Source organism: Plectropomus leopardus, chromosome 15 (genome assembly GCF_026936395.1).
Source record: "Plectropomus leopardus strain MGB_pleo_1.0 chromosome 15, ASM2693639v1, whole genome shotgun sequence".
In the NCBI taxonomy this organism is placed as follows: domain Eukaryota; kingdom Metazoa; phylum Chordata; class Actinopteri; order Perciformes; family Serranidae; genus Plectropomus; species Plectropomus leopardus.
Genome location: NC_142190.1, coordinates 5,440,549 through 5,454,544, shown reverse-complemented (window position 1 = coordinate 5,454,544; position 13,996 = coordinate 5,440,549). Strand labels below are relative to the sequence as shown.

The 13,996-nt window shown below is 37.3% G+C and overlaps 1 protein-coding gene across 1 annotated transcript; it reads left to right on the top strand.

The window, feature by feature from the left end:
* Positions 1 to 80: 80 nt before the first annotated feature.
* Positions 81 to 12,734, top strand: mogat2 (monoacylglycerol O-acyltransferase 2). The gene is made up of 6 exons (XM_042499787.2): positions 81 to 245; positions 2,515 to 2,693; positions 9,711 to 9,915; positions 9,998 to 10,172; positions 10,449 to 10,648; positions 12,082 to 12,734. Exons 1-6 carry the CDS (start codon positions 152 to 154, stop codon positions 12,234 to 12,236), a joined length of 1,008 nt encoding a protein of 335 aa, XP_042355721.2. The 5' UTR covers positions 81 to 151; the 3' UTR covers positions 12,237 to 12,734.
* The last annotated feature ends 1,262 nt before the right edge of the window (positions 12,735 to 13,996 follow it).

The following is a 13,996-nucleotide window of genomic DNA, read 5'->3' as shown; positions in this document are numbered from 1 at the left end:
TGTGTGATTGACAAATCAAACCCCTCATTGAGTCTGCGAGATAAGGTGAGGTGATGGTGGAGAGGCGAGAACTTTGGACCCACTTCACTCGCTCCTCTTCTTTGCCACCGGCTGCAGCGCCTCGGTTCGTCTCTCTTCTTCAGTGGACAGCATGAAGATCGAGTTTGCCCCGTTGGAGACTCCCCTGCACCGGAGGCTGCAGACGGCCACGGTGCTGCAGTGGGTCTACTCCTTCCTCGGCCTGGGTGAGTGTGCACATGTGTGAGTTTACTGGAAACATTTGAAAATTATACTGATGGGCAAGGCAGTAGGGTATTTTTATGCATTTTGGGGGGGACATATTATAAGAAAGTGGTTTCCAAGGAAATTTTGAGCGCCAAACACATCATTTTTCTGCATTATTTTGATTTTTGATGCATAAGTTTAGGTATTTTCTGCATCAGTTCATGTGAAAATGCAGCCTACTTCCTGCTGTAAGTTGCTTCATCTTTTTTTCATTTTATGGCAGACTGCAACTACTGACTGTCAAAATAAAAGTCCTCTACTATTCCAATGTTTTCATTGAGGGAACAAATACTCATGCTCTAAATTTTTATGCCATGTGTCGATAGGATGGCAGACCACCTCACGAAGCACAAATCTACAGTTTGATTTTAAACAGGAGGCGTTCAAACATGTCGGCCTGACAGCTTGTAGGCGAAGTGTCAGTGAAAACTTCTGTAAAAATAGACATGAACTGTTGGACGGCCACACGAGGGAGCCAAAAGCAGTTCATGACATGAGCAGAGTGCAGTCTGCACACAAGGTTGCCCTCTCAACAGACTCAAGTTAAGCTGTATATATATCTTTAAAAGTTTCCTTTGTCTGCTTAATACTTGTTGTTGGGGCTCCTGGCCTCAATGCAAAACGTCAGATGTCAAATTGACTAAAAATGACCACAAGGAGACACAAAACCCACGAAAAGATGCATAAGGACTACACAGAGATGCAAAAACACCACAAAGTGTCTTACTCCTGTTTAGTAGAGATGGTGGGGCCTTTTGCATATCTGTGCCCTGGGGCCCATTGACTCATAATCCATCCATGTGTCCTGGATTTGTTTAGCTCTGGAAGACAGCTCTCACATATTGACAGTTTCTTTTGTCTGACAGATCTCTACAGCCCTGTCATGTTGCAAAATGATCAAAAACTGAATGTTATCAGTTTATTTATTTCAGTTTCCAACTTATACAGTTAGGTAATTATTATTTTTAAAGCAGTGACAAAACAAAGCAAGTTCTTCTTAGCTTGTTGCTAATTTACATTATTAATTATATTCTTTCTTTTGTTTTTTCATTATAAGAAACCCATTATCCTCTTGAGGGTCACAGGGGGGCTGGAGCCTTTCCCACATGACACTGGGTGAGATTTTTGGGTGGACCCCGGACAGGTCGTAAGACTATTGAAGGGTTGACACATAGAGACACACATCTACACCTACAGCAAATTTAGAGTCCCCAATTAACCTAAAAAAAACTCCACACAGACTGGCCTGAGCTGGCCTGCAGGTTTGAACCTGGAGTCATTTTGCTGGGAGGTGACAGAGCTAACCACTGTGCCAACGTGCCACTCTTTATTAGCTATATAAAAGTGGATAATGGGGTTTTTGGAGTGATTAAGCAGATGATGTTCAGGTGCTGCGATTGACTCCAGGCAGTGGGAGGTGTGTCCTGTGCTGTCAGCTAGTCATAGCTGGTAGTTTATTGATTGTTGTGACAATAAAGATACTTAAAAAAAATTTTCACAAGTATTTGTCTTCATAATATTTAACTGTTATTTAAAGGATATTTAGTAGCGAGGACTGTAGATTGCAACCAGCTGAAACTTTTCCAGGTAAGAATCCCCTTAGTGTTTATTGGTCAGGAGGTTTTAATGGAAACTGAATTATCTGCAGAGGTTTGTTCCTGTCCAGAACAAATGGACTCAGTGATTTAAACTGGTTAAAAAAAACACAGAATAAAGCATTTTCTTTGGTATTATTCTGATGTTTGTTTTGTCAGTTTCTTTCTTATTTGGGGTCATTTCTTAAGTCTTCTTTTCACGTTTCTGAAATAAACCAAGCCACTTTGTTTCAAAGGGTTAAATAAAAAGGTGTGGTGTTGTTTCTGAGAGAAAGTTTAGCAACTGAACACTGATGACTGTGTGCACCCGGAAAATTAGTGACACCCAAAATAAAAATGACAACTATGACATCATATTAAAGTGTACTGACATTATATGAGCACATTATGCGACAGCATGGATCTGCTACGACCACCAAACCTCCAGCATGCACTCTGAGTGAACTCAATACTGATGATGCAGAACTGATGGTTTTTACAAAATGTCTAATTGAGCCAAACACATGATCTCCTAGTAAACACACAGTATGTTTATGCGTCATGACAGATCAGCAGAACATTTCATACACTTGTTTACTGCACTGTTTGTTCTTGTTGCTAAAAAACTCATGACTCTCCTCTCTTCTCTCCTCAGCGCCCACGTGCATCTTCCTCTTCTTCTACCTGCTGTTCACTCGCTTCTGGCTCATCAGCGTGCTGTACGCCGTCTGGTGGTTCTTTGACTATGACACGCCGGCACGTGGAGGCCGCAGGGTGCCTTTTTTGTGTGGCCTCAAACTTTGGGATTATATGCGGGATTACTTCCCCATCAAGGTGAGAGAAAGCTTTTAGATAGTTGTTAAATGAGCAGTAAAAGTACTGTTTCCACTCTGTGTAAATACACTGTTACAAGGAAAAAGTCCTGCACTGAAAATGTTACTTAAGTAAAATCAGGAAAATGAACTTACAGTGACCAATGCAGAAAAATAAAAAAACGCAAAACAAAAAATAGAACACATAAAAAAACCCCTCAGAATTTGAAAAAACACTCAAAATTATTTAAACAAAAAAAAAGTCAAAATGATCTAAAATAGAAAAAAACAAATCTTCATAAATAAATATATCTATAAAAAAAAATAAAAAAAACCCACCCCAAAACTCAAAATTACAAAAAAGAAAAAAAAAAACAAACTCAAAGTTATGACAAAAAGGAGAAGAAAAAATCAAAATCAAAATCAAAATCATTAAAAAAAAAAAATAGAAAAATGCTTAAATTTTTATCAGAAAAAATTTAACTAAATCAACTGATTAATCAAATTGTTGCAGCAGTACTTATATAAACTCTTTGGTAATTTAATTTATAACAAAACATCATTTTTTTTATTATAAATTCTTATGTTTTTATGCAGATATCTTAATTTGTAAAGTAACCAAAACTGTCAGATAAATGTAGGGAAGTAAAAGTACAGTATTTAGTGGAGAAAAAGTATAAAGTGACATGAAGAAAAAATACTCAAGCAAAGAATAAGTACCTCAAACTCATACTTAAGTACAGACACATTTCACCACTGTGTACGAGGCCTACATGTCAGCCACTGTGTAAACTGTATGTGCACAGCATTAAGCAGACGGTCCCTGTGAGGTGTGGCGGCGTTTAGCAGGTCAGAGAAAAGGACATCAGAACATCTCGCTCTGTCACTTCAGTTTATCTAATCAATGATCTTCAGCTACATACCAACAGCCGCCGTTATCTTCGTCCTTGGCAGCAAATAAACCGCTGATGGATGAGGCCCACCGGTCCCCTACAGACATGTACAGTATATGTACACAAACCCAAAAAAGTCAGCCTTTTTGTGGTCTGATTAAACACAGAGTGTACTGCAGGGCATGTGTGTTTGACGAGAGTTACTGAGAGAAATTTCACTGTCAATACTGGACCAATTTTAGAGTAGTAAAATACTATACTGAAGGACATTAGAGCTCCCCAGTAATGAGTCTGTCGTCGTTTCCCAGTTGGGAAGTCGTTCCTCCGACTTTGTTGTGTTCATGTGCTTTTAGGTCGTAAAGTGGGAAAAACACGGAAACTATTTAATCTAAGTCACTCTACAGCAGTTAACATTAACACCATTTTACACATATTTAACACGTGAATTTATAGAATTTTTTTTTTTACCATTGACCAAAAATTAAATTAACAAAAAAATGAGGAAAAAAGCATCTTTAAAAACTATATTTATAAATCATTTAATCATACAGTATATTTAAAATTACATTAAAGAACAAAGAAAAGGTTCTAATCTTCTGTATATTTTTTTTGTAATTTTTTGTCAATTTTTGGGGAATTTCTTATTACATTTGTTGTCACCCTCTGTGGTTTGTGAAAGAAATCAAGCCAATTTGTTTAGATTTTTAAAGGGTAAAATACCTGTACCTTATTTATTTAATTTTTAATCTGTTTTTAATAACTTTATGAGCTTAAATAATTAATATAAATAATTAAGAAATGTGCACAATAAACACATCAATGAAACTGTAAGATTATTATCTAGCTTTCCGCTCAAAATGTCAAACTACTCATTCAAACTATTACTTTACGTAATAAGTGCCCCTCTAATGATTTTTCACATATTTCTTCACCAGACGTTACTGCAAACCGAAGACATTTCAGTGTTCACAGGCGCTGATAGTTTAAATACAAAAGGCCGTTATTACTCTGCAAAAATGATGACCAGTCTCTAACAGCCGTGCCTTGAAACTGTCTGAAAAATGAAAATAAATCACATAAATGACATGAACATGAAAGGAGGCTGGTCACTACTGGCTCCACAGACATTAAACCTCCGCGTCAGACACTGTGTGACATGACAAACACTCTCAAGTCACCCTGACTCCACCGAGACCTGACCACCGTCCTTTCCTGCAGCCTGTTGTGTCCCTCCTGTGGTCACACACAAGCACTGCATACACATGATATGAGGTACATTCCTACTTTTGATCATTCAGTCTAATATGAGTTTTGACTGCAGTGTTTGATGTTGGGTGTTCATTTTTTTAACCATGAAATATAATGACCTCCTCAGTGAAATTCACTGAAAACAGAACCCGTGTTGACAGCGTCCACCACCTTGCAGAGGTCTGCATCGTGCCCTGAGCCGTGACTTACACTATACTTTGGACTGTGCTGATAAGACAAGAGCTCAACAACAACATCAATACAAGTTCAACTGCATATTTTATTCAAACTTTTTTTTGTATTTCCAAGTTTTAACTGGGTCGCTTTTATGTTTGCACAGTTCAGCCTTCGCAGCCATAAATAATAACACACAGTAATCCATAATGTTCTGTCAAGTTGAACTATGTGAACTAGACAGATCCTGTTCATCTATGGGAGAGAGTACATTTTAGAAAAAGACCTTAAAAGACACACCTTGCTGATTTAAAAAAAAACAAAAAAAAACAGTTCTAAAAAATTTTGAAAAATATTGGGGAAAAAAGACAACAAAGGGAATATACAGTATATGAGCAACAACAAAAAATAAAAGCAGAATAATAAAAGCCAAGACAAGGGATGATAAGGCGATAACAGTAGTGAGAACTGTAAACACAGCACCATATAGTAATAAAAGTCAGGAGAAGACAGGTACAGAAGTGATAATCCTATAATAACAGGAACAATAAACTGTGCGAAATTAATAATGATAGCCTAATTCTGCCTTAAAACATAATTCAATATAATATTAAGTCTTTTAAAAATGATTTAAGAGATAATACAGACCAGTGTTAATAGTTTTGTATTTTTTTAATTATTTTTTTATTTTTGTTTTTAATTGTGGTTCTCAATTCAGTTTAGTTTCCAGAGTGAGTTTATTTGTTTTGGTTTAGTTTTATTATTATTATTTTTAATAGGTTACTTTTAATTTGGTTTTTAGTAGTTTCACTTAAAAAAGAATTAAGTTAAAAAACATAAAATTAAATAAGATAACATAAAATAAATAATAATAATTTGTTGACATCCCACTCCTAATAAACAAAATGCATTCCCTATATATTTCTCTTAAATTAAAATTAGTTTTGCAAAAAACAATATCATTCTGAGCTTTTATAATTTTTGCTTCATTTAGACAGCTGACAGAACACGTTTTGAGAGGGGTGACTTGCAAAGAGTCCCATGATTTATGACGCAGTAAATAAAGTCATTAATCGGAGTCTGTATAATAATAGCAGCTAAAGTGAAAGTTATTGGCTACTGAATCCGTCTCTGATTTGACATCTTGTGTAAACGTATATCAGACAAAAGAAAGCTGTCTTAACCTTTTAAGTAATTCCCAAGAACTCATAAAATGCCCCACTTTGCCCGGATCTCACATATCCATCTCAAAGTGAATCATCTCCAGCATCATCTGACTGTATGCCACATTAAGCCTGAAACAAGGAGTCAATGTGAGGGCGAAGAGAAGAGCAGTGTCCTGCAGAGAGCCTAATTAGTCTCATTGGTGTGTCTTTACCCACCGTTTCTAATAACACCATCATCAGCTCAGACCAAAAGCTCAGCAGCTGATGTGCACTCGCTTGCTTTTGGAGAATGACACAACAGATTTAAACAAAATGTACTCATCAACATGAGGATAAACGGAGTATGTTTGCCAAGTCAGGTTCATTTTAGAGCATATTTCACATGAGAGGCGTAGACTCAACGTGCTTAAAAAAGAAAAAAACAAATAGGCAAAAGCACATTTAATGAGAGCATATAATGTATTAAAAATATCCATTAACCACACACTGTAAACTAAATGCTTGGGGAAAAAAATATGTGTCCTCGGTGAGCATGTCAGCGAAGCAGGAAGGAGCTCTAAAATAAATTGTCTGTTTTAGTGGGAACCATTAAAGGAATCTTGAAATAGGAGTGAAATATTTAAACCTTTTGGTTTTAGTTGAGTCAAAGTCAAAGTCAAAGTCAGCTTTATTGTCAATTCTGCAGTATGTACAAGACAAACAGAGGATTGGAATTACGTTACTCTCAACTCTCTGTGACAGAGAGTAGACATAAATATATATATATTTAAAAAGAGATAAATAAAACTGTACAATTCAAACAATGACACAAAATAAAAAGTTGATACTTTCTTCCTGAGTGAGCTCGACTTTATTTAACCCCTGCTGGACCACTCTCAGTCCAGCAAAAAGTGCATGACAGTAATCTGGTCTAATGTGCTCTGTGATTGGTCACTTTGACAGTTCTTTTGTTTATAAACAGCTGCGGCCCTAATGATTAACCTTGTGAGCACGGGGCCATCGGCAGCAGCTACCTGCAATACAAACAGAGTGGAAACAAAACAACACGCCACCTTTGTGAAGATCTGCTGTCGAGTACTTCACTACAAACCTGTTTAGTCTTTTAGCGAATGGCTACAGGAAAATGTTTGACCAAAGCACTTCGTACTGAATCAGTGCTGGGGGAAATGTGTATTTTTATTAGATAGTCAGAGGTGGATGAAGTAGTCAGAACATTTACTTAAAGTACTACTACCACCCTGTGAAGCAAGTATAATCAGGAAAAAAATACTTACTGTATTAAAAGTAAAAGTAGGCAATGTAGAAGAATGTTATTTTAAAAACAAAACAAAAAACAACACAAGCTACAAATGTAAAATTACTTTTTGAAAAAAGAAAAAACACCACCTAACAAAAACAAATTATTTCAAATGATAGAAAAAAACACCCCCAAACTCAAACTTCCTTAGATAAAAGAATAAAAACATGAAAACTTTATTTAAAAAATGGAAAAAAAACCACCCCCAAACCCTAACCCCAACCCTAACCAGAAAAAACCCTCAAAAACTTAAACTTTCCTAAAAAATAGAAAACAACACCTGAAACTAGCATGAAAAGAAAATACTCTAAGTACCTCAAACTCATACATAAATTAAATACCTGAGTAGATGTACTTAGTGACTTTCCACTGCTGTAGATAACAGAAAAGAGGGACAAAAAAATCAAGAAAAAAGTACAAATAAAATCTGCCTGTTTGTCCCAGAGAAGATAACGGAGCTCCCAAATAATGGCTCAAATGTTACCGTAAGAAGAGTGGGGCCTTTAAATGCTAATCGCACACACGAATACAAACAGTGAGGAGAGCAGGTTTGTTTTGAGGACAATGCTGGCCATGTGCCGCAAAACAAACCACAACACATGACAAGCGACTTTTGACAGTGACCTTCGGTGCCTCCCACTATCTGCTCCCATCTGCTCTGGACCATAGTGGAGGCACGTAAACACTCTGCAGGTGAGATATCTTATCTGGTCGTTTACAGTTAATGAAGAACCATTATTTCTGACAATTTAGAGAAATATCACTCAATTTCCAAGGATTGATTACACACTCAAAGCTTGTCCAACACTGCCTGCCAAATAGAGAAATCCTCGAGTTAAATGTAAACATTTAAGCATCTCTGTGAACTTTCTGCCTCTGACAAACAACCCGAGAATGGCACTTTTCCAAGGCATTCGTGAGTCAGCAGATTTTGACTTTTAGATTGATTTGAAGAGCTGCCCCAGAGTCTAATCAGCTCCACAAGTTAACAAATAACTGTCCAATCAACACTCAGAATACTACAGAACAACCATAGAGACAGCTCAGATATCCTGAAGTGGGGTTGTAAGGTACTTCTCCATCGTCAGTGTTTTGCATGCTGTAGGTTAGCAGCTCAAATCGTCACATATTGCTGCTTTGTTTTGGTATCCTCCTGTGTCTACTGATGCCACAACCAACACCAGGATGTCAGCAAAAGCACATGGTTGGGTTTAAGCAACAAAATGCTGGTAATTAGGTTTTAAAAAACTTTAGTTGTTATTCTCATTTTATGCCTGTTAACATGCACTGTGTTTTTTTAATGCACTTCAGTTTTCACAGGAAATGTACAGATTCTGCTCATGAGATGCATACAGTCTTTTTCAAAATAAATGCACAACGTCACTAAAACAGCTTGTATTTACCTTTATTTTCCTGTGCAGCAAAAGGCACATGGTTAGGTTTAGATAAAAACTTCATTGTTCGGTTTAACATTCATATGGGAAGCATACACCGACCTCCCGCATGAAGGTCCAGGGTTTGTCGGGCCCATCGAACACCCCTTCCTCCTGCCCTTTGTGGACTCCGACGGCGTTACTGCTGTAAAAGGATGTTTTTTTTCGTCCATGTGTAAAGCGGAAATCACTGACCAAGCGGCAGTATTTCACGCTGAAAATGGAAATACATGAGTAAATGTCCAAGTTCCTAAAAATTGCAGGCAGGAGGGATGAGAGATGGTGTAGAGCGTCGACACTGGGATGCAGAAGCACATGTTTGGGTTACAGCCAGATAAGTCAACACAGTGCACCGTCAAGTGTTTAAGGAAGAATCAGATGACCCAACATAAATGTAATATTCAGCAAGGTTACCCTACATGATTTTAAATAAATGTACAGATTTTTTTACAAGATAGTGAAAGTACCAATTTTTCATAAACAAGAAAGTAAAAGTAAAAAATTGACTGGATTAACAGACAAGATACATTCATGACATGGCATATAGTATCCCTGTGATCCCGTCCCCACATTAGTTCACCTGCACAGAATAGATACTATATATATATATACAGTGTGTATAAGGTCACTTTAAGGCACATTTATCAAAGTGTAAATAAATAAAAAACAAGATGAATTAATTACTGTTTAAAATGTAATAATAATAATAATAATAATTAAATAGAAAAAATATAAATATTAAATTAAAATCTAAAATTAAATAAAAATATTAATATATATACAAAATTAAATAAATATACAAAAGATTCTTTTGTTTTCGTCTCCCAGTTGGTGAAGACAGCTGACCTCGATCCCAGGCACAATTACGTCCTCGGCTTCCATCCTCATGGCGTGCTGGTGGCAGGAGCCTTTACCAACTTCTGTACCTACGCTACAGGCTTCAGAGAGCTGTTTCCCGGCCTCACCAGCTACCTGCTCATGTTGCCCCTTTGGTTCAGAGCCCCATTTTTCAGAGACTACATCATGTGTGCAGGTACAAACCAGCCAAAATATGCTGTATTTAATGCCATCAAAGGTTTTATCTGACGTATTTATTTTGTGTTACAACACTACAGGTCTAATTCCTTCCGACAAAGAGAGCGCCACCTACGTACTCTCCAAAAAAGGTGGCGGTAACGCTGTGGTTATTGCAGTTGGAGGGGCCCCAGAGGCCCTCGATGCCCACCCCGGTACCTACAATGTGCTACTGGCTCAGAAGAAAGGCTTCATCAAAATTGCGCTGGAGCACGGGTAAGAGCAGGGAGCCCCGGGGGAATGAGAGGAGTTTTCTGTTAAATACCTCTAATTTTCCAAGGTCTCGTGGCTTGCAAAAGGATTGTGTCCATCTATTCATTTTAGGTTTATTTGAGCTTGACTGTGGCCTTTTGAAACAGAGACTTATTCATGGAATATCCCAGGGAAAGCACATTATGAGATCAATTTCGGATGAGACATAAAACACGAGGATTTCAAATGCAGACAATAATAATCAATTAAACAATATTTTCACTGAAATCTTTTTTTTAGTGCCCATCTGGTGCCGGTCTTCTCCTTTGGAGAAAATGAAGTGTTTGATCAAGTGGAAAATCAAAGAGGAACCTGGCTTCGCTGGACACAGGAGAGGCTCCAAAGCGTCATGGGTATCTCCCTGCCTCTGTTTCATGCCCGTGGTGTTTTCCAGTACTCCTTTGGTCTCATGCCTTACAGAAAACCAATCAATACAGTTGGTGAGTATTTCTCATCTATCAGTGTAAGAGCCACTTAATCACATAATGTGTACTTGGGAAAAATGTTAATGTCATGAAAAATATAGGTTTTGATGTTCAAGTTTTTACAGTTTCTGTATATTTTGAGTGGTGTGTAACAATAGACTAAACTTCAGTTATGTATATATATATATATATATATATATGCATTACTTATATTAATTCTGTTAGAATGCAGGCTGAGTTATGTACCACAGCCATTGTGCTGAAAAGCAGCTTACGAACGACAAAAGGGCAAAGGATGACGTCGTGCTGGAAGACGACAAGAAGTCTACTTAGATGCAGATTGATAAAAGTTTTTGACTGTGCTTTATTGTGTAGGAATGTGTTTGATCAGTAGTGGATCAGACGAAATGTGATTATTTTCCAAAATAAAAGTCGTTAAAGTTTTTCTCTGAAGGGTTTCTTTAAGCTAACTTTTCATCGTGACGGGGAGGGGATGGGGGACAACTAGGTGAGACGGCTGCCAAACTGAAGACCACTGTTTGAGAACAATTAACAACAACACCGGTTGCTTTTGGCAACTCTTTGCTGTGTTTATATCAAATGTTTGTTGCACTGAATCTGGATGGTCTTTGAGGTACATCATGCCTTTTCCCATTGGAGTCTGAGCCATTTAATTTTGGGTGTTTTTCTCCAGCCTGTGCTTCTGTGCCACCATGTGTGGTTATTTCAAGCCAAAACATGATCTTTTCATTGTAGCCACTAGACAATATTGTGTTTGCATCGTACGTCTCTGCAGTCCACAGATACACTTAATTTTCATGTTTCATATTTTGACATCAGCGTATGGACAGAAATGTGAATAGTGCGCCACCTCGGTATGATGCCAAGCTGCAGACCACTGCTCAGGTGCAAATAAACAACAACAACAGTTCATTTTTGGCGACCCTTTGTGGCGTTTCATATTGGCATTTGAGCCACCGTTTTTTTGTTTTCACTGACCCGGCCTGCTTTTTTCGTGCTTTTGTGACACCAAATGTGGGTGTTTTGAGCCAAAATATACAGTGGCCCGAGGGTCAAAACACTACAACATTTCAGAAAACAAAATAACATTTCAAAAATTTAACATTTCCCAAAACAAAACATTTAAAAAAAAAAAAAACAACATTTGGTGAGACTCAAATCACTGCCTGAAATGTACAGTGCCAACAGTTTTTCTGGTGACTGGGTTGTAAATGAATGATGGAGTGCATTAGACTTGTATGACAGAAAAAACCTCTGATCTATATCATCTATACGAATGTATTTCCCAACCAGCAGTTGATTTTGGCAAAGGCATGTAATGTAAATGCAGCCTATCACGTTTTAGATAAGCAGCCCTCAAATAGCATCAAACTGGGCATATTGTAAACTGTAAAGTACACTGACCTCACCTTGTCGCCTCTCTACAGTTGGACGGCCGATTAGGGTCGAGAGGAATCAGAAGCCAACGGCCGAGGAACTCGATGCCCTGCACCAGCGGTACATGGATGAACTCAGCAATCTGTTTGAGGAGCACAAAGGCAACTACGGCGTGGATAAAGACACACACCTGAACTTTGTCTGAACTGGACTGATAACGCTGTCGGTTTGAATGCATATTTATTTGTAAAGCTCGCCAGGCTCAGATATTTGTTTCAATTGCATCAGAAACGTGACTTTGCTCTGCAACCAGCCTGTTGATTAAAGATAAATAAACTGTTGTTGGTTCTGTAATAAGACACACTTCTGTATCTGTTTATATAAGGGACGATTCAATTACTCCATGAAAGAAAAGGAACCAGAATAGAGATACTCATCCATTACTGAGACCTGAGGCTGTTCACTCAGACTTCTGTGTGGGAAATCACTGCAGAACACCAGCAACACAAGTTTCCTCACCATCTCCCAGTGGTGGCATCTGTCTGGAGTTTTGGACTTTGTGCAAGACCTGACAACTTTCTCAAACAGAGTCATAGGTTGAATTCAGGTTGCAACATCATTTGGAGACGCTGTCATAAAATACCAATAATTTGGTATCTTTCCAAAGGCTATAAGCAGGGAAATAAAAATCTTTTATACACCACTCAACTGAATTTTATTTCTTTTGTTTCTATAATAAGCCGTGAGGACACTAAGAGAATAGTTTCACAATTTAATGCTGGAAGGTAACTAAGACATTGGTTTAACCCTTTGAAACAAGACCAAATTAGCTTTTTTTCTTTCCAAAATATGAGAATAACAGAGTTTGTAACTTAAGAAGAAATTAACCAAAAAAAAAAGCAAAAAAACCCCCAAAAGTTAAAGAGTTCCTTAAATTATAATAATTCTGTAAAAAAGATTTAAATATATAATTCTGATATGATAATTCTGATTATAGGTTTTTTGACATTTTCCCTGGCTTAAATTTTTTGAGCACCTCTTGCCAAGTTGTTCATTGACTTTTTCCCTTCTTTTTTTTTTAAAGCAAATTTTAAGCAATTTGTCCAGGATTTGAAGGTTTAAATAGTTGTGAAGGCATCTGAATGCTGCGCCACAAAAATGATGTTGATACAGGTTTCAAAGGGTTAGATACTGTACTTAAATATTCTTTTTTTAAGCACAATTTTAAGATACCTGAGCATTTCCATTTCCATTTTATGGGGGATGCATTGCACTTTTCACTGCACTACATTTATTTCACAGCTACAGTCACTACTTACTTTTCCATTGCTTACCAACATTTGGCTTGGGGCAGAAAAAGCAGTCATCCCTTATCACATTTCATGTCTTCCGGTCTTCCGAGACATTTTCCTTCTAAACTTCTGATGTGGTTTCTTTTCTGTAACTGCTTAAGGCCACACAAGGTCAAATTACCCCGTATTTAATTAAAAAAAACAAAAAAAACGGACAAAGATTAGAGAAGGAGCCATAAAATTAAAATTAATGCAAATTTGTGCTGCAGAGTTCACATCTGTTTTTCCTCTTTCTCTTCAATTAATTATGTCACAACCCTTCAGCTTTATCTTGTGACTTTTCAAAGGGGCTCTACGGGGACAACAAGAAAATGACTAAATGACATAAAAAGACACAAAACAATACAAAGAGATGCAAAACAGCTGCAAAGAGTCACAGAGAGATTTACAATGACTACAGAAAGGGACAAAACAAAAATGAGGTGCAAAATGACTAAAAAGACACAAAGCAACTACAAAGAAACTCATAATGACCACAAAGAGACAAAAAGGACAACAATAAAAGACAGAAATTTCAGCAAAGAGACACCAAATGTCTGTAAAGATGCCAGGCAACCACAGAGACACAAAATGACTACAAAGAGACACAGAATGACAACAGAGATGTAAAGCA